Raw genomic sequence first — 27,128 nt, forward strand, 5'->3', positions numbered from 1 at the left:
GGCCCCGTGTTGCAAGCAATTACCCAAAAGAAAACAGGAATGTGGGTTGAACTAACAATATCAAATCATTGCTTCTGCCTCCATAGGAGAAAGAAAACTCTAGTCAGCGCTATCCCTGATAAGAGAGGCCTCAGATTACTAATAAGAAACCAGTTTAGGGAGCCAGAAAAAGGCAAACAGATAGGTGACCTGCACTAATCAGAATCCTCCAAGGTCCGCAAAGAAATGCCTCGTAACAAAAGGTGAAATTGTAGACGAGTGAAGCAAAATACAGAGAGGTTATCTCCTTTTCCTTTCTGATAAACCTCTTCACCATCCACAGACTGAAATAAACAGACCTGCGACTTTAAGGACGGGCATCCAGAGACACAAGAAGCACCTAGCCCAGAGAACGAAGCCCAGAGAATGATGACCAGCCTACTGACATCATTCTGGAAAGGGGCCCTAGGACTCCGTGTCCACGAAGGTGGTGCTCACCGAGGGCCAAGCCAAATCCAAAGGTTTGCAAATGAGACTCTGAGCAGGGAAGATCCTGGAGGTGGCTGACCCAAAGGGCGCTAAGCCCACACCCAACGAACCAATGACCGTGGAGATAGGGCGGGCCGTCGGGGCATTGGGCCAGTGAGGGTGCGGCAAGGATAGAGGGCGCCCCAGCCTCAGCGGCTTGGACTGACTGGTTTGCAGCTGAGCCCGAGCCCATGTGGAAGCTACCGGGATTCCAGGCCTGTGCAGCCGCGCTCGCGGGCGCTCTCCTCCTGTTGCTTGTCGTGCTGGTGGTCCGCCAGCTCCTGAGGCAGAGGCGACCGACGGGCTTCCCCCCGGGGCCGCCGCGGCTGCCATTCATTGGGAACATCTGCTCCCTGGCCATGTCTGCCGAGCTTCCCCACGTCTACATGAGGAGGCAGAGCCGGGTATATGGCGAGGTAGGCCGCGCCACAGACCTTCCTTCCGCCAGAAGCAGCAGCCAGAGACCCCCGTGGGCCTGCCGCCCGTCGAGGGAAACCCGCTTCGAGGGCAGCACCTCCAACCGGAAGCCGCCTCACCGCTGCCACACCAGAGGCACTTCTGTTGAGTTTCCCGCCCACAGGCGAGCATGTGTGCATGTGCTGTGTGGCCTGTAGCCTGTCAGAGAAATTTCTCGGCCCTAGGGCTCCCGAGCTTGTGGGGAAAATGAAGACGTTGTGAGTTTCTAGGACAGAGTTAGTGGTTAGTATTGCAGGTTGACGTTTAAACTTTTTTTTTTCTTTTAAAGATTTAACGCTAAAACATCGGCCTTTAGTTTTCTGAATCCTAAATTTGCCTCATCAAGATACTTAGGATAGTGATAACCAAAACAGTAAAATGATTCCCAAATATATTGGCTGTTATATATGATTTTGGTTACTATATGTGATAGATACCTTTATTTAGTGGTATTAGGAGTTGGCCATACAGACTGGCATGCTAGGTAAGTGCTCTAACACTGAGACATACACCCAATCCAACAGAAATTTATTATGCCTACAAATTTAAAATTATCTTTAGACCAAGTATTTGAAATGGTGTCTCATTGAATAGGAAATTAAAATTTTTATACATAAATATTTGAGCTGAAAGGAGTTCTTTATTTACTATGAATATTCATATAAGTGATGCAGGTCTATTACAGTAAGCTAAAATTAAAATATGTGTGTGGAAGACTGTCATTAGGAATAGGTTGATTAGATTGAATTACTTAGAATTTGGCATAAATTATTTTGTTTCTGGTACACTGAGGAAACTTCATTGTTTACAACGATGACTGTTTATTACACATCAAATAAGGCTAACCTGTGCTGATAAAACTGCTAAACTGCAAGGAACAAAACTGAAAATGTATGCATTTCAGAGTAAACATTGTATTGTTAGGTTTAATAACCACCAAACATTAACTCTTTTAAAACTGTGGCTGCATTTGATCTTTATTCTAGCTATAGAACATCCCTGAAGATTTCCAATTATCTTAGGAGTAATTCTCAATTCTGACAGTGTCAAAATTAGTATAAGTTGTTAAAATACTAACCATTTTTTATACATTAGGAGACTTACTTCCTGTACTTCAGAAAGGTTGTGGGAAACAGTTTGTAGGAGTTATTTTTCTGTCTCCCTTTTTAATTTGAGATGTGTAGTCAAATAAAAAATAAATCTGAATTTTCCTACTTTTATGCTCTGTGAGTTTAATCCTTTATAATTGTTGAAAGGAAAACAGCAGTGACCAAGAGTCACATTTATTTTTAAACAGTCTTAAATAGAATGTGCTGCAGCATAAATTGCCATTTCTTTGGAGAGTCACTCTTGATTATTTTAGCTTCTGTTGTGATTAGATTCCTAAAGTAGATTTTGAGCAGCATGCCATAGCTATCAAAGTTGATATAAGTGGATTTGTCTGACTCTTTCAGGCAATACTCTTATGGGCAATAAAGAAGATTATTTTGCATTGCAGCAAACAAAACTGGCAATTTATTAATTTATTTTATGGAGAACTTTTATTGAGAACTTATTCAAGGCACTGAGTGGGGTTCTTGGAGAATTTAAACCTGAAAAAATAAGTCACTTTTACGGGTATTTATAATTTTGAAACCAAACAGGAGAAAATGTTTCAGGTTAAAACTAGTATAAAATTAATGTCATGGAAGGTTTTATATGAGCTGTGATGGCTCAAAGAAAAGAGAATAAAAATGCATATTTTTTAAAAAACAATATGGAATATGGTCTCTAAAGACTTGATATGGTTTAGGTAGTATGGCAATCAAGGGAAGCATTCCAGATGAGGAAACAGACCAAGCAAAGATTGAAAATGTGGCAGTTGCTTATCAGCACTAGCACTATGTATATTTGTTTGTTGTTAGTACTTAGCCAATTATGTTATAATAATATGCTTAAATATGTTTCTGCCAAAATTCATTAATTCAGCATACATGCATCAATTGTCATCAAAAGCCATGCACTATCATGAGTGCTGATGATATAGTAGTGAACAAAACAGAGATCACTGTTTCTAGGTAGCATGCATTCTATTTGGGGGCAGACAGATAAAATAAATATAAGTAAATTATGTAATATATTAGAGCTGTATGAGGCACAACAGAAGCTAAACTATGGTAATGGAAATGGACACTGCTGGAAGGTTGAATTTTAAGTTAGTCGGAGCAGGTGTTATTGCAAGGACAGCTTAAAAGGAGATGAAGAAGCAGGCTATAAGAACATCTTAGGGAAAACACACCAGGAACAGAGAAAACACCAAGGGCAAGAAGCAGCATTCTGGGTCTATCATAAGGGTGAAATGAAATGCAGGTGGCTTGAACTAGAGTATAGATATAAAAGCCAGCTCTGCATTACTGAAACAAAATATTTGAGATAATAAACTTACAAAAAGGAAAGATTTATTGTAGATTCTGTCTTAGATATTTAAGGCATTAAGTTGACCACATTACTTTTGTAACTGTGGTGAGGCAGTGTATCCTGGTGGGAGTGTGTGGCAAACAAGACTGCCAAGAAACAAAAAGGAGTGAAGAGGAGGAGCCAAGATTCCTCCTTTCAAGGGTATACCCATAACTTGAAACCTCCCACTAGGTACCTTAAAGCTTCTGTCCTTTTCCTGTAGCACTAAGCTAAAGACTATATCTTTAACATATAAGCTATTAGGATACATTTAAGATCTGAAGTGATATTTGACCAACTTCTTTTATAACTTCACAGTTCAAACAGTATACATGCTGAGCAGTTGAATGTACAGTTTGGGAGGAAATTGAGTCAACATGGGTCCAGGACCTTTGTTAGTTACCTTTCTCTTGTGCTCAAGTACCTCACAGAAGCAACTTAAGAAAGGAAGGGTTCATTTGGGCTTATGGTGCAGAAGGTACAGTTTATCATGACAGCTGGGTCAATTTTTGGCATCAGGAGTTTACAGTGGCTCCTCACTTTGTACCATTTAGGAAGCAGGAGACGACTTGGCTGGAACTGGGCCAGGATTGCCTTGTCCCAGAAACCCACTACCTCCTGTTAGCCTCCACTTCCCAAAGGTTCTGTTATCCTTCAAAACAGTGTTTGCAGCTGAGGACAAAGTGTTCAACCACAAGTCTGTGGGGAAACACTTCACATTCAAACAGGACCTGCAAATGTTGAAGGATGAAAAAGTGTTGTTATTAACTGATATTTTCTATGTAGAGCTAGTTTGGGTGGAGAAGAAATTATGTAAAGATACAGAAACTTCTAGAAGGCAAGAATGATGTATTTCTTTTTCTCTGCTAGCACAATTATCTCATAATAGACATTTAAAAACTGCCCAATAAATCAAAGATTGAATGAACCTAATCTTGGACCCTTCCATAGATCAAAACAGTTTAAGTTTTTGCAGTTTGATTGATGAAACATTACTAAAAGTTCTTAAGTAGAATGTACAACTAGATCAAGTAAAATTTCTCCCAATTGTATTCTCTTAACAGACAACTATCTTAATTTCTTGAGTAAAGGTAGATTATATAATAGCTTTCTTAAGTAATTAGGCCTTTTTTTATAACCTCCAGTAACCACATTCTGAAGGTTTTCTTTGAAATATATTCTCCCTCTGTTCTGCCTTCATACTCACATAGCTTTCAACAACAACTGTTGCACTATTCTGACAAAATGATGAAGTTTTTTTTGTTGTTTTGTTTTGTTTTTTTCCTGCATCTTCCTGCATTTTTTCTACCACTTCATGGTGATATTTTGTTTATTATCTTATAAAGCTTATCTGAATATCAGAGTGCACAGCTAAGTCCCTAGTTAGCCATAAGACCAGGCAGTGGTGGCCACACCTTTAATTCCAGCACTTGGGAGACAGAGGCAGATGGATCTCTGTATTCAAGGCCACCCTGGGCTACATGAGAGTAAATCAGTCTAAAAGAGAAACAACTCACACCTTTGATCCCAGCACTTGGGTTTGACTTGCCTTTAATTCAAGCACTAGAGAGGAATAAAAGGCAACAGCTCAGTGTAATCTTGGGGCAGTCTGAGGTTTGGTGGGGAGCATTGCAGTCTGCACTCATTTTGAGGACAGGATTGTCCCCCCATTGGTCTTAGCCTTGGAAGAGGTAAGAACTCTCCAGTGGCTTGGTTGCTTTGCTTCTCTGATCTTCAGCTTGAACCCCAATATCTGTCTTTGGGTTTTTATTATTCATGCTACACCATTAATGACATTCTTGTGGAATTTTCACTGAATACATTTTTGGGGGAAGATTTTTCTTTGACAAAACTAATATTGCTTTGGGAACTGGAAAGATCTCTCATTTTCTTATCGGTAGCAACTCCTTTTGTGCTAAAAAACTTCCCCATGGCCTAAAACTAATACCACTGTGTACAAAATGTATATTCTTCCTGCAACATTCTAAATGTACATACTTCCCTGTTCCAGGACCCACCCTTGTGCCAAAGACTCTGGTGGGACTGATTGTATTTCCTCTTAGTAATCTTTATCAGTTTTGCTGACTAACTCCTGAAGAACTTTTGTTATCAGCTAAGACCTCCTGTTTTCTGCTGAAGCAGAATGTATTGCAATTAAATATACCTTTGGTGTTTGTTCCAAGATAAGGCTTATCTCAGTATTTTAGCTAAGAAACCCTTGGGCAATTCCTGAGATGATAGTGATAAGCAGTCTTTGGGACCTAATGATAAATAGGCTTTTCACTGGGTTAGGCCTTTACATTAGGTTAGCTAAAATACACTTCAGGATGAGTGACATGAGGTGACCCTATGGTGTCTTGGCTAGTTTTTGTTAACCTGAGGTAACTAAGAGTCACCTGGGAAAAGGGAAACTCATTTGAAGAATTGACTTAATCACTTTGTCCCAGGACTGGGGAAAAAAATTGTCTTGATTGATGATTGATATGGGAGGACCTGGTTCATTGGGGGTAGGGCATGATCCCTGGTGTGCTGGCTAATTGTATGTCAACTCTACACAAGCTAGAGTCATTTGGGAGGCAACCTTGATTGAGACATTGACCCCACCAGATTGCCCTGTGGGCAAGCCTATGGTACATTTTCTTGACTGATGATTGATACGAGAGGACCCACCAGTTCACTATGGGCAGTGCAATTTCTAGGCTGGAGGTCATGGGTGTTACAAGAATGCTGGAAGAACAAGCCATGAGGACAAAGCCAATAAACCACAGTCCTCCATGGCCTCTGCATCAGTTCTTGTCTTTTAAGTTCCTGCCCTGCTTACATTTTTGCACTGACTTTCTTCAATGATGGATTGTGATGTGGAAGTGTAACATGAAATAAAGCCTTTCCTCTCCAGGTTGCTTTTGCTTTTAGTCATGATATTTTATCACAGCAGAGAAACCTGGAAAGTATACTTGGGCTCCATAACAAAGCTACAAGATAGAACCAGAGATTAAGTCAATAAGCAGAGATCCTCCACCGTTCCTGTATCCAGATTCCTGTCCTGACTTCCATCATTAATAGACTGTGATCTGGAAGTGTAAATTGAAATAAACCCTTTCCTCCCCTAAGTTGTTTTTTGTCATGGTGTTTATCACAGCCAAAGAAATCAAAGTACAACATGTGGCAAACAACTCAAAAACAAAAATCAAACAAACAAACAAAAAAACCAGCTCCAGCAAGTTATCGGATGGATTATCCTGCTTTGCTTTTCTCTTGGATGAAAGGTATATACCTATGTATACATGGTAAATATCTTTCCTCTAAAGTTAGGTTCCCATAGAATCCTGGCATTTTGAAAGGCAAATATCATTCATTCTCATCTCTCTCTCTCTCTCTCTCTCTCTCTCTCTCTCTCTCTCTCTCTCTCTCTCTCTCTCTCTCTCTCATATACGCGCACACACACACACACACACACACACACTTGAATTCCAAAGTTGTCTGTTGTCTTTTGGACTTTTCAGTCCCTCCCACACAAACACTTAAGCTGGTATAATAATAGATGAATAGTGCTAGTTATAAAGCTAGTTATATATTTGTCTTGGAAATAAAATGAGATTCCTAAATAATAAATATTTTGAGATGGAATGAATCTTTTTTTGTCATTTCTTTCTCTTTTTCTTTTTTTTAATTTTTTTTATTAGTTCAAGTTAGGGAACAAGCTTGTTTCACATTAAGTCCCTTCTCCCTCTCCCTCCCCCACCCCTATCCCTCCTCCCCCACCCCAACCTACCCCCCACTCCAACCATCCACCACTCTCCAGGCAGGGTAGTGCCCTCAACTGGGGCTCTGCAAAGTCCACCAAATCTTCCTGTGCTGGGCCTGGGCATTTCCCCATGTGTCCAGGACCAGAGTGTATCCCTTCATGTGGGATGGGCTCTCAAAGTCCCTTCTTACACCAGGGAAAAATACTAACACACTACCAGAGGCTCCCTGGAGTACAGAGGCCTCCTTATTGACATCCATGTTCAGGGGTCTGGATCAGTCTTGTACTGGCCTCCCAGACAGCATCTGGGGTCGATATGCTCTCCCTTGTTCAGGCCAACTGTTTCTGAGATGGAATGAATTTTAATAGAGTATCTAAATCAAATATAATTTGTTTTTGTTCTGCCTAGTACCTTAAAGCTATGTAATGGCAAACCTTAAAGTAGAATGCAGGCTTCCGGTGTCCAACACTTTTTCCATTATACCTTGTAAGATGATTCCAGGCATGGAGTGGTATAATTAATCATGCTGTCTAAACATTGTCAAATAGCAAATTCTTATGTTTTTAGAGAAGTGACAAATAATAGGAGTAATAGGCTTAGAACATGTGGATTATGTGGCTGTTTCACTATACATTTGGTATTTGAATGTTGTTTTTCTCCTCAAAGATTTTCAGTTTAGATCTTGGAGGCATATCAACTGTGGTTCTAAATGGCTATGATGTAGTAAAAGAATGCCTTGTTCATCAAAGTGAAACTTTTGCAGATAGACCATGCTTTCCTTTGTTCATGAAGATGACAAAAATGGGAGGTATGTTTTTTTCAACTGTTCAGTGAACCTGTTTTAAATCACATTCATTATTTTAAATACTTTTAGTATAGGCAGATTGTTTTATAATTTGTGAAACCTGGATCTGAGGAGCCATCAGATTGCATTCAATAATGTTTTAGACTATTACATGCTAGTTTTATTGCTATTCAATTCTAAGAAACATAAGTAATGCTTTAAAGAATCAGTACTTGATTAGTACTGAAACAATTTAGGAGTACACAGACACACAACACACACACACACACACCATGAATCCGAAGTTTCCTTTTGGTCACAATCTTGACTATTTGGTGACAGACATTTGACATGTACAAGCTTATAGAAACTAAAGCAGTCTTTCTTAACTACTCATCATTATACTGTATAAATGGAAAGCTGTAGTTATACAAAGGACAGGCTTTCTGTAGGACTTAGTCATGATCAGATTTGGATGGCTACATATTCTGCAAGGAGGAAAAGCTGAAAGTTGACACGATTAGAAAGTCCAAAATAGAATGTTGACACCAGATAGAACTGGTATCTGATTTTTTAACAGTAATATTCTAAATTCTGTAATGAGACCTCCCTATTTCCTTTAAAAGAAATTAGTGTCTTGCTTAAATAGGTTATATGGCAGGTAATAATAACATTAGCAAATTTTGAATTCATGTTTTTCTTTTTTATTACATGAGCATTTATACTATGAACAATTCAAGGATGCCCTTGACTTTGGCATAATTACCTTGTTGGGCATCATATACCTTCAACAGAAGGAAGTTCATATTATGAAAATCTAGTTTTTTTCAACTTGAAACTTCAGATGTGGGGGTATTTCTTTAATCCCAAATTAAATTCTGTCCATAGAGCACACAATCATTTGTCTTTTATAAGGTGTCTCTGTGTGTGTGTGTGTGTGTGTGGTGTGTGTGTGTGTGTGTGTGTGTGTGTGTGTGTGTGTGTGGAAAGCTGAATAATAGATTTATGTAGACCTACTTCATCTGACTTTGATTACACAAGACTGGACAGTTTCTTGTGGTACGACAATGAGAATTTATAGGTCTTTTCTGCCAGTCCTTTCATGTAGAATAGGTTTATCTAATGTTTTATGCTTTTGAGCAGCATCAACTAGGACCCAGTAATGTACTTAGATAATTAGGGCCTAAAATTCCTGACTCTCCATCTTTGAATTTTTCCTTTGTGTTTTATTCCACAGCATTTTACAGAGAAATATGAATTACATACTATTTTTAATACTGTCCTTCTAGGCTTACTCAATTCCAGATATGGCCGAGGATGGATTGATCACAGAAGACTGGCTGTTAACAGTTTTCACTATTTCGGATGTGGCCAAAAATCTTTTGAATCTAAAATCTTAGAAGAAACTTGGTTTTTAATTGATGCTATTAAAACATACAAAGGCAAACCTTTTGACCTCAAGCAACTAATAACAAATGCTGTTTCAAATATAACTAATCTGATCCTTTTTGGAGGACGATTCACTTATGAAGACACTGATTTTCAGCACATGATTGAGTTATTTAGTGAGAACGTGGAACTAGCTGCCAGTGCTCCTGTCTTCCTGTATAATGCATTTCCATGGATTGGCATCTTACCTTTTGGAAAACATCAAAAGCTTTTCAGAAATGCAGATGTGGTCTATGATTTCCTTTCAAGACTTATTGAAAAAGCTTCAGTCAACAGAAAGCCTCATTTACCTCAGCATTTTGTTGATGCCTATTTAGATGAAATGGATCAAAGTAAAAATGATCCTTTATCTATGTTCTCCAAAGAGAATCTAATTTTTTCAGTGGGTGAACTCATCATTGCTGGAACTGAAACTACAACCAATGTGCTACGCTGGGCAATTCTTTTCATGGCCCTTTATCCTAATATTCAAGGTGAGGATATTCTTGACCTCAGGGTCTCTCCTAACATATATGGCACATGTATGCTTTAGAATGTTTAACCATATATAAAGCAGTTTTAGTAACTCCAACTGAGAGCCAAGAAGGGAACTGTCTCATAATTACAGTTTTCAAATCTAGTATTTCGATGCAAATTGAAGGGAGGAGGGTGGGCAGGCAGGCAGCCTAGGCATGCTGATGATATTCCTCTAATCTCAGACAGAACTCAGGAGGCTGAGGCAGAAGACTCTCAAGCTCAAGGCCACCATAACCTAAAACCAAACTGGATATGTAGGGTGGCACTATGATTAAGAAAAAACAAGTAAAATGGATCTTAATTTGTGTATTTTATAAAGGACATCAAAGGTTGAGTATCTAGAAGCCACAAAGCTGGAATCTGAACTCTGCTTTCTCTTAGTGAGGTCTAATGTTCATTATTTTCCTTGTGTATAGTGATACTGCTCTGATTCTAGGCTGATCACACATTTATTCATAATCCTTTTCTTGACCTTACCCAGAGTGTTGGTTATTATTAATGCAAGTTATAGGGGGTATATAATTAATTCATGTAGCTACCAGATGATGAAAAATTCAAATCTAGAGATACTCATACTCTGTTGATTTATTAAAGGGTTATCATTTGTTGTACCCAGAAGAAAAATAAGTTTACATATAATTTAAGAATTCTATAATAACTTTAACATATTTCTCTGACAGGACAAGTTCATAAAGAGATCGATTTAATTATGGGCTATAATAGGAGGCCTTCTTGGGAAGACAAGTGCAAAATGCCTTATACTGAAGCAGTTTTACATGAAGTTTTAAGATTCTGTAATATAGTTCCACTGGGGATTTTCCATGCAACCTCTGAAGATGCAGTTGTACGTGGTTATTCTATTCCTAAAGGGACAACAGTCATTACAAATCTTTATTCTGTTCACTTTGATGAAAAGTACTGGAAAGACCCAGACATGTTCTATCCTGAGCGATTTCTGGACAGTAGTGGACATTTTACTAGAAAGGAAGCTTTCATTCCTTTTTCTCTAGGTAAGAAAACATTCACATGTATATAATTTTAAAGTATAACAATAACTTATTATTAATACCATCTCAATCTGAAGCAACCTGTTCCAGAGTAGCTAATTCTGAATACTTAAAATTAATTCCCATTGTTGAGTAATTTTTCTTTTTATTGAAAATAGTTTTTCCTCATTTAACATATTCTGATTACAGTTGTCTCTCCTTCTACTATTCCTCGTTCCTTCCCACTTCCCCTCCCATCTGGATCCACCCCTTTTCTTGTCTCTCATTAGAAAACAAAAGGCTTCTATGGGATAATAATGAAATATAACAAAGTAAAATATAATAAAAAACAAAAACTACTGCATAAACAACAATGGAATTGGAAGAGCTCAAGAGAAGGCATAAGAATCAGAGACACACTCATTCACACACTCAGGTATCCCATAATAACACTAACCTGGAAGCTATGGTATATATGCAGAGGACTTGATGCAGACCTGTGCAGGCCCTGTGCATGCCCAGCCTCTGAGTTCATACAAGCTTTAATCATACTGGTTTAGAGGGCCTTGTTTTCTTGGTATCCTCCATTCTTGCTCTTACATGTAACATTACTTCTTACAGGAGAGGATGGTTTTATTAAAGTGATGAGTACCTGTTTCTATTCAAACTATGCCTTGGTTATTAAATAAAGCTAGAGTAGCTGTGGCTGGCTACTTCAGAAACTTTTAAGCTTATGAATGTGGAGGCTGTAGTCAAACTTCTAGAGCAAAAAATCAGTAACAAGTATGTGAAACTGACACCCATATAAGGAAAAGGAAAAATATGAGAACTCCAGGTAAAGCTAGAATCTTGCCTCTAGTTTATCATGTCATCTCTAACTAGTAAATACTGCTTCTGCTATAAAAGACAACATGAATCACAGAGCTTGGAAGATGGGCTACATCTTTATCACTTAAAGAAAGTACTCAATAGGTCAGTTGAAATAGGCTTCCCTTGGAGCTATAAGAACAAAATGTCACATCCCAAAGACCTTCTATAGCATGTCATAAACTCTATTGCATTGTGCAAGAGAAGTCAGAGATGGGAACAAAATTTTAAAAAGTCCATGATCTGATATAAGGAAATAAAGGAATGTGTTTCTTGGATTAAGTGCTAGTTTCTAATCTTTGAGATTTGAGACTCTTCTCAGGATATGATGTCTTTTAACCTAAATTCCTGATTTCCTTGAATGACACCCAAATATTAGATATTTTAGTAAATGGTCTTTAAACTTGTTTCCTTTTCTGTTTAGGGAGAAGACACTGTCTTGGAGAACAGCTGGCTCGGATGGAAATGTTCTTGTTTTTTACAGCATTGCTTCAGCAATTTCATTTGCATTTTCCACATGAGCTAGTTCCAAACCTGAAACCCAGGTTGGGCATGACATTGCAACCCCAGTCCTACCTCATCTGTGCAGAAAGACGTTGAAAGTACACACTGTATTAGAGAATTAACTTGTTTAATCAATAATGATATTTGTGCCAAAGCCACAGTTTTATAAAGCTAAGTGAACATAGATACATTGTTTAAAATAGTACTAGGACAATAAAAAGCATTAGTTATGTTATTTTTCTAACTTCCACAAACTCTTGTTGTAGAATGTATTGAATGGCACAATGGTGCAGGTGTTATGTAGATACTAAAAATGGGCCATGGATGCACTAAACAGAGTTATTGTTTAGTATAAGGTTTCTCTGATCTGGCACCATCCTGGGGAACTTTGCTTTTTGCTTCGAAACTGACTCCTTTATGATCAAGTGTTGTGATTAACAAACTGTGATATCAGTCCAGGACGAAAGAAGAAATAAAACCCACATAAATGAATTTTGACTACAGAAGTATGATAGTAGGCAGTGGAAAGGCTTTAGATTTAATATAAACCCTTCCAGTGTTTTCAGATATTCTTCTCTACTATGTATTTATAAGAACTGTCATTCTTCCCATAAACAAGTTTCTGTGATCACCAAGTATCCATCCTTAAAGTAGCAGTTCAGTATATAGGAAATACAGTGTGCAATTGACTATTTATTCTTTCTTTGTAGGCACAGTCATTACACTTTTCCTGGTACCACTTATTTCTAAAACCAGTCACAAAGCTAAAAAATTCAAACATGTTATCTTACTGAGGTCTTGGGGTTAGGCAGGCTTTCCCAACAATATTGTCAGCATTGGTATCTGGACTCCGGTCCTCTCCAAGAGCAGTACAAGCTTTAGCTGCCAAACCATTATTATTTTCAAATAATAATGTTCAAATAACAATGAACCATTCTTAAGGCATAAGTGTATAAGACGTTTTTTCCTTTTCCCAGCTATAAAATTGCTTTCTTGGGAATCTCACAAGAAATCCCATTTATAGTGAAGGGCATGACTCAAACTCTGTGTAATCCTTACAATCCTTGGTTTCATCAGATGGTAGTTCTATCCAAAGCACGTCAAGTGCCAACCAATAATCCTATTTGTAAAATTTCAAAAAAAAAAAAAAACAAGGAAGGAGAAGGTTTTGTAACAACACTTTGATCTGTTAACATGAAAGCAATGAAAATTTGTGTGTGTGTGTGTGTGTGTGTGTGTGTGTGTGTGTGTGTGTGTGTGTGTGTGACTTCTGCTAAGACACTCAAACATGAGTCTTCCTTGGGATGCCCACTCATATTTATCTATCTTATCCTTTCCCTGAGTTGGGTGTCTCTCTTTCAATTAACCCCAGTGCTTAAATCTATTTTAAAAATCCCTTTATATTAAATACCAACTCTGCTTCATACTGGCTCATCGGAAATTCTTTTCTGCTGCCAAGTCAAGAATCTGGTTTTACTTGAGTGAAGATACCTCATGGAGGAGGGCACTTCTCAGGCTGGTGATGGCTGTTCTGGGTTGTCTCTTACTATACTGCCATGAAGACCAAAGAACTGCAGGAGACAATGTTTTTTTTTTTTTTTCCGAGACAGGTTTCTCTGTATTGTTTTGGAGCCTGTCCTGGAACTCGCTCGGTAGACCAGGTTAGCTTCGAACTCACAGAGATCCACCTGCCTCTGCCTCGTGAGTGCTGGGATTAAAGGCATGCACCACCAATGCCCAACCCTAGGAGACAATATTTTCAAAGATGGACAACTGCTACTTTAGCACAACCAGATAAAATATGTAAAACTCAAGAGTAACATTTCTCCTAGAGCAGCTCTGTGATGGGACAGTACATTATTTAATCTCTCATAGCACCACCTTGTTGAGTTTCCAACCTGTTTTAACCTGTGGTATTCTGGAATTTGTTCCATCACAGCAACTGAATTCCTTTTGCAAACAACATAAGTGATACCATTCTTGTTGAAATAAACATTTTCATATTATGATTTCATCTTCAGGCATCATGTAATATACATTCCTGATCATGCTTTTAAAAAATTATTTGAGACATGGTCTCACACTATAGCCCAGGCTGGCCTCACACACAAATACAGAGATCAGAAGAAAAGTTGTGGGGTTCTCATCTTCCACTGTGTGTTCGAAGTATCAAGCTCTGTAGACAGAAGTTTCTCTCCCACCTGGTCCCACAGCTGTTTAGTCCCAAATGAACACACTGAGGCTTATATTAATTATAAACTGTTTGGCCAATGGCTCAGGCTTCTTAATGGCTAGCTCTTTCTTAATTATTAACCCATTTCTATTAAACTATATATTACAACAAAGCTGTGGCTTACCCATAATGTTCTGGCATGTTACTCCTTCAGTGACTACATGGCATCTTTCTCGAAACTCCTCTCTAAGTTCCTTGTCCTAGTATTCTCCTAGTCTAGTAGCCCCACCTATGCTTCCTGCCTGGCTACATCCTGCTGAAACAGCTTCATTCATCAACCATCACAGCATACAGAAGGACATCCCCATCATCTCCTCCTTTCTGTCTAAATGGGAGGTTTTAACACTAACATAGTAAAATTATATATAAAAAAACAGCTATCAAGCAAGAACTATAGTTAACATAACTATAGTTATAGTCCACTAACATTTGGCAAAAAAAAAAAAATCAGGCTTGGTGGCAAGTGTCCTTACTTCCTAAGCCATCTCATCAGCTCTTGGGTCTCCTTGAAAGATTCATTTACTTGGACTTCTAATTGTGTCCCTTTCTACTTTCTCTTGGAAGCCTTCTTCTCCATCTATTAGTTTCAGTTCTGACCCAGCCTTATTACTCTTTCTATATTCTGATACCACCTCATGGTTTTCATTATCAAGTGAATCCAGACATTATTAACCCTATCATTCATCTGAACTCAACTATATTGAACCACATCAGAATTTATCAAACCATTCTACCTCAGTTTCAATCTGAATTCATCTGTTTGCCCTCAATTGCATCTAAAATCTACTCCTCGAATTCATTTTCTCAGTCTCAGACACTGAGTTTCCAAATTAGAAAACTGTCATCCTCCTTGTGACCAAATTCAATTAAACATCAGAGAAATTGACTGTGTCCTAAATCTCAAGACCATTCATTTCTCATTTACCCTACAACCTTTCCGAGCCAAAACCCACAAGGTCTGTTTCCCTGTCTCTGAATCTTGTTCTTCCATTCTGTCAAAAGCAAAAGAAGAACTGTCTAAAGAAACAAACACATAACAAATTCAATTATAGATCTTATACGTTTTTATCTGCCAAATAGAAATCAAGGCACCCTTGAGTCTACAAAATATACAAAGAGCTCTCCTACTTGACTGTGGCAGAATAGTGGATTTTTCTAAGGTGGGAATAAGGAAAGGAAAGAATTGAAAAAGCATTTTTTTTTTGTTAACATAGGGTTAGTTTTTCTTTTGTTCTAGGTGAAATCACAAGAGACTTCTTTATTGTGCTCAATTCATTCAGACTGAAATCTATCTTTCAGCAAAACAGATATTGGGACTCTATTCTCTTGACAATTCAGTCTGATTATATGGCATTTAGCAAGTGTAACTCCATTTTGGCTTTGTCTAGTCTTCTGGGTCCAAGGGCAGAAACTCAAAGCAAACAATGGCCTCCACACTTTTTTAAAATTAATTTTTAATTAAAAAGCAATATTATTTTTCATACCAATCCTATTTCCCTCTCTCACTCTCCCATTTCCCCCACCAACCACCCATTCTACCCTCTATCTACTCCTCAGGGACGGTGAGGCCTCCCATATGGATCATCAAAGTCTGTCACATTATTTGGGGCAGGGTATAGGCCCTTCTCCGTGTATCTAGACTGAGAGAGTATCCCTCCATAGGGAATGGGCTCCCAAAGCCCATTCACGCACTAGGGATAAATACTGCTTCCACTGCCAGAGGCCCCATGAACTGCCCAGTGTGGCCACCCTTGGCCACCACTAAGTCCAAGTATTGGGCGAAAGCCTGGAGATTTGGATGAAGGACAAGATGCCTGGTCCACTTTCTGAGAGAATGTTTCTCACCTTTATTGTGGAGCAGCCTTATATACAAACTTACAGAAACCCCAGGTCAAAGGGTTCACAACAGGATATTGATCCTAGTGCGGTGAGGTCAGAAAAACAGGAGGTACCTATGGTTATGCTGGAAAACAACTCTTAGAGACCCCATGGGGGCTGGGTCCCAACATCTCCCCCTTCTTTATATATAATAAAACAGTTATCAAGTAAGAACTATAAGATTTCAACCATTCTATCATAGTGCGTTACTGTATCTATCTATCTTCAACTCCATCAAAGACCATAGAAGGATAATATATAAACTCTAGAACTGACAGACGCATCTTGCTTCCTAGACAGTCACCCAAAGTTTCTAGGTAACGTTGGAGCATCCATCTTTAGCCTTCAGGCCACATTGTGTTTGGCAGACTTCTCAGCAACGCAGAAAATTCTAAACTGTCCACCTGCATTGGCAATTTGTACTCCTCCATGAAGCAGGAACCCTTTAGGACTGTCATTTTCCTGCGGGTTTTGCATGCCCAGTTTATAAAGCAACAATCAAACAGTTCAGGCAAGAGCAGCTTCTTGCCCAATGGCTAGTCTTGCCATGTCAAAGGCAAACTCTATAACGAGTTTCTTGGATGCCCATTTTCCTCTCAGATGTAATTGGTGTGCCAGGAGCAGTTGTGTCTCACTGTCAAGAAAAATCCTAAACCAATTAAATGCCATATATTATATATTCTGTAGGTCTTTGAAAGGCTTGAAGAATATCTATATATCTAGAAAACCTAATACCAACAAATGAAAATCCATTCCAATACAAAGTATCATTTCTATGTCATATTCCTCCTTTTTCCTTTAAAAAGTGATTGACTGTGACCACTACCATTTCTAACCAACCAAATTTAAATGAAAACAAATATTTGGATCACCTGGGCCACTGCTTCAGGGGGGTCTTACCCCATGAAACCATACCAGTCTGGAAGGAATCCACAGCTTTTCACCCTCTGTGGAAACAAAAGCAGAAATTCCCCTCCCAAGTAACCTGTACTTTAACAACTGTTGCTCTTCCCTAGCAATTAAACAATTAAAGGCAACAGTCACACATTTATAATCACACTTCATACACATGTGTGGTCACATCATACATACAAAACATACATACATCTTTTGAACAAAACTCACAAAGGAGAGGAGGTGTGGGGAGGGTGGCCATCCTTACCATAGCTTGGCATCTTTGGAGGGTCTTGAGGACTGTCGCGTCTTTGTCCATTCCAGTATGGTCTTTTGTAAGGCCTGGGTCTTTTCTTTATCTATTTGGACATATTCTACTTTCTCATCTGATGTGACAGATGATGTGGATGGCTTGTGGTGAGGGCTTGGAGAGTGGCTGGAAGTCCAGGGCTATGTAATTCTCATTGCCAGAACTATTCTTTGGAGCTGGGTTGTTAGTGCCACTGGGTACAGGGGATGAAGACATAGGGACATAGTTCTCCTCACTGTATCCAGAGTCTGTGTTGGAGATGGAATGGCAGTACTGGGAGGACCAAGACTTGGTGGCAGGTAACTTGAAAGGAAGCTCATTGATGACCGTGTTGTTTAACAGGTCAAGGGGTGATGGCTTTGCTTTTTGGCCAGGCTTGAGGTTTCAATTGACTGGGAGTGGCTGGCTCTCACTTCCTAGGCTGGAGCCTATGGGACACTGTAGACACTTTAGGAATTGTCCCCTGCTTGTTCCATAGCCAGCAGAATAGAAGAAACTGGGTTTACAGGCACATAGTTGTCATCAGAGCTGGCACTATCTGATTGACCCACAATAGTCTTTCCTGGAGATTTAGCAGATTAGCAGATAGTTTCTCTGCCTCGTGTTGGGTACTTGTAGTCACTGACTGGAGGTCTTTGTTGAGGGCTGCCCCACCAAGGTGTCTTGGGTTGCTATTATGGGGGAACTATGGCTGAGTCCACTAGGTCGTCTCCAAATTCCCTAGACAGGGTGTTGCTGGGTGCCTTGAAGGTGTACACATCCTCACTATCTGCCTTAGACCCTGTGAGATTGCCCTTGGTGTGGCTGTGTGAAGCCAGGCTACGGGGGAGGTCAAAAGCATGGTCTTTGAATTGTCAGCTTGGCTTGGGAAGCTATAGAAGCCATGGACCTAGCTGCTGATTCTGTAGATGCAGTGTCTATTGCCCTGGGCAAGTTTTTTGTGCAGCTGCATCACTCTCCTGTTGGGTGCTCTGAGAGAAACTGGCACTCCTCGAATTTTCTGTCCTTTGGCTTATGCATTGGTGCAAGTGTTGATACGCCTGAGGTGCACTGGTGTACAAAGCAGGCTAGATGTGGCTTGACACGGGGTATGGCTAGAGTGTGAAGGAGCTGAGGACTTCCTTGCTCGGAGTAGGTGCTGACTGGAGCTACTGAACTCAGCTGGAGAAGAGTGGAGACTATAACTGACTGAAGAAAGGTTTCTCAGGGAGTCTATGCTCTCTTTAGTCTGACTGAAGCCACAAATCTGGCAGATGCTCTGGACACACCTATTCATGTCATCCTCTGTCTCAGCCACCAGGTAGAAGGTGCGCTCATTGGTCTTGATATCAAACATAAAACTCTTTTGGAGCTCTTTTTTGTTGAAGGTCGGGCTTACATCCAACTGCTTAGAGAAGTTTAAGTTGATAATCTACAGGGGTTTCTTGGAGTGTTCATTCTTACAGTATTCTAGAACATCTGGGTCACCATCTATCTGACCACTCTGCAGGATAAACCAGAATTTCTTCTAAGCATAGTGCCCCAACTTTTTCTCGGGAGGCGATTTCTCCAGCCAGCCTGTGCACACCACATAATTGCCAGCTGACTGGAGCCCACAACAGACTCGAGTGGACAAGGGCACAGGCTGTTGGGTCAGCTGGCTGCTGGTGCACAGCTCAAGGGGGAGGGATTCCTCAGTGGAGGATTTCCCATATTTCTTTAATAATTTTCTTAGCATTATTACATAATCTAAAGTTAAAATGGAATCTTACCACTACCTTGTCTCTTTAAACTTTCTCTGTGTGATTGACGGTGATCTGTATTCCAATCCAACTCTCTCAGGAGTTGAGGTTCCCCTTTTTAATGCCTTTACAACCCAACTCTCTTTGGAGTTGAAGCACACGCTTTCCAGTGCCTTTACATTCCAACTCTCTTTGGAGTTGAGGCATCTATTTTTTCAGTACCTTTCTCCAATCCAACTCTCTTAGTATCTTTTGCAATCCACCCTCACAACTCCTTATTTGCTTGCCAGCCTTTGAGGGTGATCTCTCAGGGTCCCCTTCCTTTCCTGATCATGGTGGAACCTCCACTTGTGGCCGCCCTTGGCCACCACTAAGTCCAAGTATTGGGCAAAAGCCTGGAGATTTGGATGAAGGACAAGATGCCTGGTCCCACTTTCTAAGAGAATGTCTCTCACCTTTATTGTGGAGCAGCCTTATATACAAACTTACAAAAACCCCAGGTCAAAGGGTTCACAACAGGATATTGATCCTAGTGGGGTGAGGTCAGGAAAACAGGAGGTACCTGTGGTTATGCTGGAAAACAACTCTTAGAGACTCCATGGGGGCTGGTCCCAACAGCCCAGCCCCCCCCCCAACTGGCATTCATGTTCAGGAGGCCTGGTTCGGTTTTATGCTGGTTCCCCAGATGTCAGACTGGGATCTGTGAGTTCCCACTTGCTCAGGCCAGCTGTTTCTGTGGGATTCCCCAGCCTCGTCTTGACCCCTTTGCTCATCACTCCTCCCTCTCTACAACTGGAATCCAGGAGTTCAGCTCAGTGCTTAGCTGTGAATCTCTGCTTCACCATCAGCTACTGGGTGAAGGCTCTAAGATGGCATTTAAGGTAGTCATCAATCTCATTATAGGAGAAGGACATTTAAGGTAGCCTCTCCACTATTGCTTAGATTCTTAGTTGGGGTCATCCTTGTGGATCACTGGACATTTCCCTAGTGCCAGATTTGTTAAATCCATAATGGCTCCCTCTATGAAGGTATCACTTTCCTTGCTCTTCTTCTCTGTTCTCCTCCCAACTCCCCTTCTCCCCTCCTCTTTCTCCTACCTCCCTGCCCCCACTGCTTACTCCCAATTTGCTCAGGAGATCTTGTCCCTTTCCTCTTCTCTGGGGGTCTATGTCTCTCTTAGGGTCCTCCTTGTTTCCTAGTTTCTCTGTCGGTGTGGATTGTAGGCTGGTACTCTTTTGCTCTATGTCTAAAATCCATATATGAGTCAGTACATACCATGTTTGTCTTTTTGTGACTGGGTTACCTCACTCAGGATGGTTTCTTCTAGTTCCATCCATTTGCCTGCGAATTTCAAGATTCCATTGCTTTTTTCCACAGAGTAATACTCCATTGTGTAAATGTTCCACATTTTCTCCATCCATTCTTCAGTTGAGGGGTATCTTAGGATGCTTCCAGGTTCTTGCTATTGCAAATAATGCTGCTATGAACGTGGTTGAACTGATGTCCTTGTGGGCCAGTGATGTTATTCTTGTATCCTGCCACTTTGTTGAAGGTGTTTATCAGCTGTAGGCATTCCCTGGTAGAATTTTTCAGGTCAACTTAAGTAAAGTATCATAGCATCTGCAAATAGGGAAAGTTTGACTTCTTCCTTTCCAAGTTATATCCCTTTGATCTTTTGTTGTCATATTGCTCTAGCTAGAACTTCAAGTACGATAGTGAAGAGATATGGAGTGGACAGCCTTGTCCTGTTCCTGATTTTAGAGGAATCACATGTTGGCTGTTGGCTTGCTGTATATTGCCTTTTTTATGTTAAGGTATGTTCCTGTTATCCCTGATCTCTCCAAGACCTTTATCATGAAGGGGTTTTGGATTTTGTCAAAGGCTTTTTCAGCATCTAGTGAGATGATCATGTGACTTTTTTCTTTCAGTTTGTTTATATGGTGGATTACGTTGACAGATTTTTGTATGTTGAACCATCCCTGCATCTTTGGGTTGAAGCCTACTTGGTCATGTTGGATGATTTTTCTGATATGTTCTTGGATCCGATTTGCCAGTATTTTACTGAGTATTTTTGCATCAATGTTCATGAGGGAGACTGGTCTGTAGTTTTCTTAGTTGTGTCTTTGTGTGTCTTCAAGGTAATTGTAGCCTCATAAAAAGAGTTTTGCAATGAACCTGCTTCTATTGTGTGGAATACTTTATTGGTATTAGCTCTTCTTTAAATTTCTGGTAGACTTCTGCACTGAAAGCATCTATCCCTGAGCTTTTTCTTCTTTTTTTTTCCTTCTTTTATTAATTTATTTATTTTTGGTTAGGAGACTTTTGATGACTGCTTCTATTTCATTAGGGGTTATAGGTCTATTTAAATTGCTTATCTGTTCTTGATTTAATTTTGGTGATACCTATCCAGGAAATTGTCCATGTCCTTTAAGCTTTCCAATTTTGTGGAGGAAAGGTTTTCAAAGTATGACCTGATGAATCTCTGGATTTCTTCAGTTTCTGCTGTCAGGTCCCCCTTTACATTTCTGATTTTAATTTGCATATTCTCCCTGCCTTTTGGTTAGTTTGAATAAAGGTTTGTCTATCTTGTTGATTTTCTCAAAGAACCAACTCTTTATTACATTCTTTGTGTTGTTTTCCTAGTTCTTACTTTATTGATTTCAGCCTTCAATTTGATTTTTTCCTGGCATCTGCTCCTCCTCGGTGAGTTTGCTTCTTTTCATTCTAGAGATTCAGTTGTGCTGTTAATTCTCTAGTGTGACTATTCTCCAGTTTCTTCATGTGGGCACTTAGTGCTATGAACTTTCCTCTCAGCACTGCTTTCAAAATGTCCCTTAAGTTTGGTTATGTTGTGTCTTCAGTCTCATTGAATTCTAGGAAGTCTTTTATTTCTTCCTTGACCCAGAAACGGTGCAACTGCACATTGTTCAATTTCCATGAGTTTGTAGGGGTTTCTGCAATTTGTGTTGTTGAATTCTAACTTTAAAGCATGGTGGTCTGATAAGATACAGGGGGTTATGTTGCCAAGTATGTGGTCGATTTTAGAGAAGGTTCCATGTGACTGAGAAGGTATATTAGTGTTTGAATGGAATGTTCTATAGATATGTTAAACCCAATTGGGTCATAACTTCTGTTATGACCATAAGTTTCTGTCTGGTGGTCCAGTTTAGTGGTGAGAGTGGAGTGTTGAAGTCTCCCACTATAAGTGTGTGAGGTTTTATGTGAGCTTTACTAATGTTTCTTTTACGAATGTGGGTGCCTTTGTATTTGGGGCATAGATGTTCACAATTGAGACTTCATCTTGCTGGGTTTTTCCTGTGACGAATATGACTTTCTTCATCTCTTTTTATTAATTTTAGTTTGAAGTCTAGTTTGCTAGATATTAGGACAGCTACACCAGCTTGTTTCTTGGGTCTATTTGATTGGAAAGTCTTTTCCCAACCCTTTACTCTGAGGTAACTTCTGTCTTTGGAATTAAGGTGTGTTTCTTGTAGGCAGCAGGATGGATTCTGTCTTCATATCCATTCTGTCAACCTATGTCTTTTTATAGGCAAATTAGGACCATTGATATTAGGGGATATTAATGACCATTGATTGTTACTTTTGGATTTGTTGGTGATGGTGGTATTGTTTCCTGCTCCCCTCCCCTTTGGCATTTGGTAATATGGGATTATCTATTGCCCATGTTTTTCTGAATGTAGCTAACTTTCTTGGGCTGTAGTTTTCCCTCCAGTACTTTCTGTAGGGCTGGATTTGTGTAATGTATTGTTTAAATCTGGTTTTGTTATGGAATATCTTATTTATAATTATTGAAAGCTTTGCTGGGTATAGTAGTCTGACCTGGCATCCATGGTCTCTAGCCAGGGCCTTCTTTCAGAACTTACATTGAGAAGTCAGCTGTAATTCTGATTGGCCTGCCTTTATATGTTACTTGGCCTTTTTCCTTTTCAGCTCTTAATATTCTTTATTCTGTATATTTGGTGTTTTGATTATGATATGATGAGGGGACTTAATGTTTTGGTCCAGTCTATTTGGTGTTCTGTAAGTTTCTTGTACTTTCACGGGCATGTCCTTCTTCAAGTTGGGAAAATTTTCTTCTATGATTTTGTTGAATATGTTTTCTACACCTTTGAGCTGGGCTTCTTTGCCTTCTTTTATACCTATTATTCTTAGGTTTGGTCTTTTCACGGTGTCCCATATTTCCTGAATATTTTGTATTAAGGATTTGTTAGACTTAACATTGAATGTATTTCCTCTATATTTCCTTCAACATCTGAGGGGGGTGGGGGCAGGAGAAGGCCTAGCACTCACCTCTCCTGGTGGGTGTGTCGCCAAGGCTCCAATAGCAGCAGATGCTAGATAGTTTGGCCTGCCCCAAGGTTCTGGGGATTTGGTGGGCAGGATGCATGTATGTGCCCTGTTCAAGGGCTTCCAATGAGGGGAGCCCTCCCATACTTTTTAACAATTCAAAATACTGTTCTAATGATCCCCATATAAAAAATTAATTACTTCACTCAGATCAAAACCCTTATGGTTCCTATTTCCTTAAGAGCAGAATTTAAGTGTCATACCATGCTTTAGAAGAAATTTTCATTAACCACCATCTCTCATTAACCAGTTCGTTCCTCTTCTTCTACTCTGCTGCAATCAGCATAAAACTCTTAACTTGTCCAATGTGGAGATGATTTCTCCTGTTCTGGTCTCTGTTGGGAGCCAAAGATCTCAGGGCTTGGCATGAGATCCTAGGCCATGCTTGGCCAGCCACATAGTTAACCTTTACATAGCAGCTCCTTAGAACCTTGGCTCAAGAAAAGAAACAACTTGACCCAGTCCTCCACCCACAGGCTCAGTCACCTAGGCAACCCTTCCTGGACCTCTTACTCATGAACTCTTTGCCACACCAAACATCCTTTTTGTGGCTTCCTAATATCTTTTGTACACTAACACCTGGTACACAAACAACCCATTCTACCCCTCCCCATATCCTGCTCTACTGACTATATAAACTAGCCCGAGAAAAATAAAGTTTGCCACTTGATCAGAAGCCTGTCTTGTGGTCCTTCTTTCTGTGTCTCTTGTCCCCATTCCCTATCCCTGACTCTCTTGCCCCAGGTTGACATCCTGCAGGTCGGGGAAAGGCCTCTATTTGTGTTGTTTCTCTCTTACTCCAATCATATCAAAATTAACTAAATTATTCACTGTTCAGTGTAAAACATTCCCTTTCCCAGAGAAGCTCTCCATCCCTGCACTATCTGTCACTGCCAACCCACAAACCCTTGTGAACTGTTCATAGTGGCCCAGTAACTATAATGAAGGAACCAGTAAGCTCTACCCATCTCTTTTATAAAGTTTGTTTCTATGAGTTGTAATCTAGAGGGAGATTACTTAAGTAATGCCAGACTCTTGTAAAAATAAGCAGACATGGTCAACAGCAAAAGGAACATAGGTAGGAATAGCCAGAAACAGCTTTAAAATAATCAAATAACAACCACAAAACTAGATTTCTATACAGAAAAAAATTGTGTCAGAAAGCACACAGACATTTCAGTGATATATTTATAATATCAATGACTTACAATAGCATATTTGTGATAAAATCCTAATAAAAATTAATCTGATCTTATAGTAAGCAAAATAAGAACTATGAGCTGGAGATAGGCTGTAACAGTAGAGTGCTCACAAAACAGGCTAGTGGCCCTGGGTTCAATACTCAACATACCCCCACAGAAAGATTTATAAGGCAAATGACAATTCCTCAAGTAGGACTACACCTAACAGTAGCATATATATTTTTAATATAGTATCACATTAATGACTTTCAATTATAATATTTAAAATTTTGGCATGGAAAATTTCAATAATTTCAATTTCTTTGGGATGTTTTGATTCATGTTTACTAAGCAAGGGTTAAATAATTTAAGAATTATTTTCAAACGAATTCCTAGTAACATTTTTAGTAGAAGAAAAATGTGCTTCTTCAAGACAGAATTTAAAACTAAATTACTCCAGTAAAAAATTTAAGTAACACAATAGTTTAGCCTGTATATGTATGAACTTAAACACTCATGTATACTGTTTTCTGTGTGGAAAAGAAAGCAACAGAATAAATACATTTGCATAGGATGTAAAACACATTTTAGAGAAATATACACACAGGATGTATATAAATGCAAATTCAATATATTATCAGTTGAAGTTTTATTACTTAGTAATATGTGGTGGGACCAGTTTACAAATGATGTGGTTGTGGTAGCAAAAGTGACAGAAAGGAACTCAGCACTCAACATGTTTAATAAATAAAGTGTAGTGATTCATTAAATATGATACCTTCAGGTTCAAAAACCCCAGTAATTCAATAGATTTTTAACTGTGGCCTTGTGGACACCTCAATATCTTAGATAGGTAAGAAACTCCAGCATCACACTCATATAAGAACTATTGTGGAAACTGACAGCTAACTGTGCATAAAATTGAATGGCTCCAAAATATTGTACAATATTCAAAGATAATGAGAAATCAATTTACCATCTTGGTATAATTTGGTTGCTATGTACAACTTCAATAATATTTCACAACTAGGGCACGCAGCCACACTCTAATGAGGTTATATAAACATTACAAATGTGGTCTGTTTTCTTAGTAAGATATTTATTTATATGCATTTGTATGAATTATTTATTGAAATATTTATAGAGTTTTTATGTAAAAATTAAGTAGGTATTCCCATCATGTACTTAACCTAAGAATTCAGTCTTTCTGTGGGGTCCTAGTATTACTATTTAGTGATGAGTCACCTCTGTCATATATTCTTGGAGCAGAAAGAAATTAACAAAAAAACAAAAATGTCAGCTTTACTATAACCAGACACAAAGATACAAGACACAGATCTAAAGATAACCGATTATTTAGGCAATATCTTTGATGGGATTGGTTTCATTTGATTTTGCATTAAGACCAAAGATAGCTATTTCCTTTTTCTTGGCTTTAATTAAAATGGTGCTTATCTTATAAAAGGTAACATCAATATTAGGACAATATTTTTCTGGCAAATCTATGCCACATTTAGCATAACTAAAAATTTAAAATTACTTATCCTGAGAAAAAAATAAAAAGAACAGTTTTGACTAAAGAATAAAGTTCCTTCATTGTTAAACACCTTTAAAATTCAACCATGGAACAAAATCAGTAAGACTACAATCAGACTTCTGATGTCCACAGCAAACCTGAATACTTCCGGCAGAAATAAAACACACAAGTAGATAAGAGATTATACACAACAATAAAAAGCATCAGAAATTGATGCACCTGGATTTTGTTAAGTATAACAAAGGTCCTCAGTCCTTCATGGACAAAGCTGGGAGAACCACATTGAACAGTGTACTGCCATGAGCAGAAATCACTCAAGAAAGGCCACAATGAATTCCTTTTTGGATTAGGCAGAGGTTTGTTTTCTTGCCCCCACCCCAAAACAAAGACATAAAAGATATACTTGGAAATACAAGATGAATCCTATTTTCATAAAAGTATTATAACCACTTTGAAAGCTGAAATCTCTAGAATTTTCAGTTTTAGCCCTCCCTCACCATGAAAAATAAAGAGCTCACTACCCAGCAAAGCAGCATTATGACATAGGATTTACACACCAGTGAAGGCTTTGAGGAAGGGCTTTGTGACATGGGTCAAGTGCAGCCAACTGTAAGATTCATTCTCTACATTGTGATGAAAGTGCTTATGAGTGAGAACAGCCAGGGTAGCAAGGGTTCTCTCACAGTATTAAGGCCTGTCCACGTGGGAATGGTCAGTTAAGAATCAGCACAGTGAGCATTAGGTAATGACTGGGC

The 27,128-nt window shown here is 39.2% G+C and overlaps 1 protein-coding gene across 1 annotated transcript; it reads left to right on the forward strand.

Annotated features, from left to right (window-relative positions):
- Positions 1 to 698: 698 nt before the first annotated feature.
- Positions 699 to 12,347, forward strand: LOC100772751 (vitamin D 25-hydroxylase). The gene is made up of 5 exons (XM_027410135.2): positions 699 to 923; positions 7,812 to 7,953; positions 9,219 to 9,851; positions 10,575 to 10,904; positions 12,172 to 12,347. Exons 1-5 carry the CDS (start codon positions 699 to 701, stop codon positions 12,345 to 12,347), a joined length of 1,506 nt encoding a protein of 501 aa, XP_027265936.1.
- Positions 12,348 to 27,128: the final 14,781 nt, after the last annotated feature.

This window comes from Cricetulus griseus, chromosome 3 (genome assembly GCF_003668045.3).
Source record: "Cricetulus griseus strain 17A/GY chromosome 3, alternate assembly CriGri-PICRH-1.0, whole genome shotgun sequence".
Classification (NCBI taxonomy): domain Eukaryota; kingdom Metazoa; phylum Chordata; class Mammalia; order Rodentia; family Cricetidae; genus Cricetulus; species Cricetulus griseus.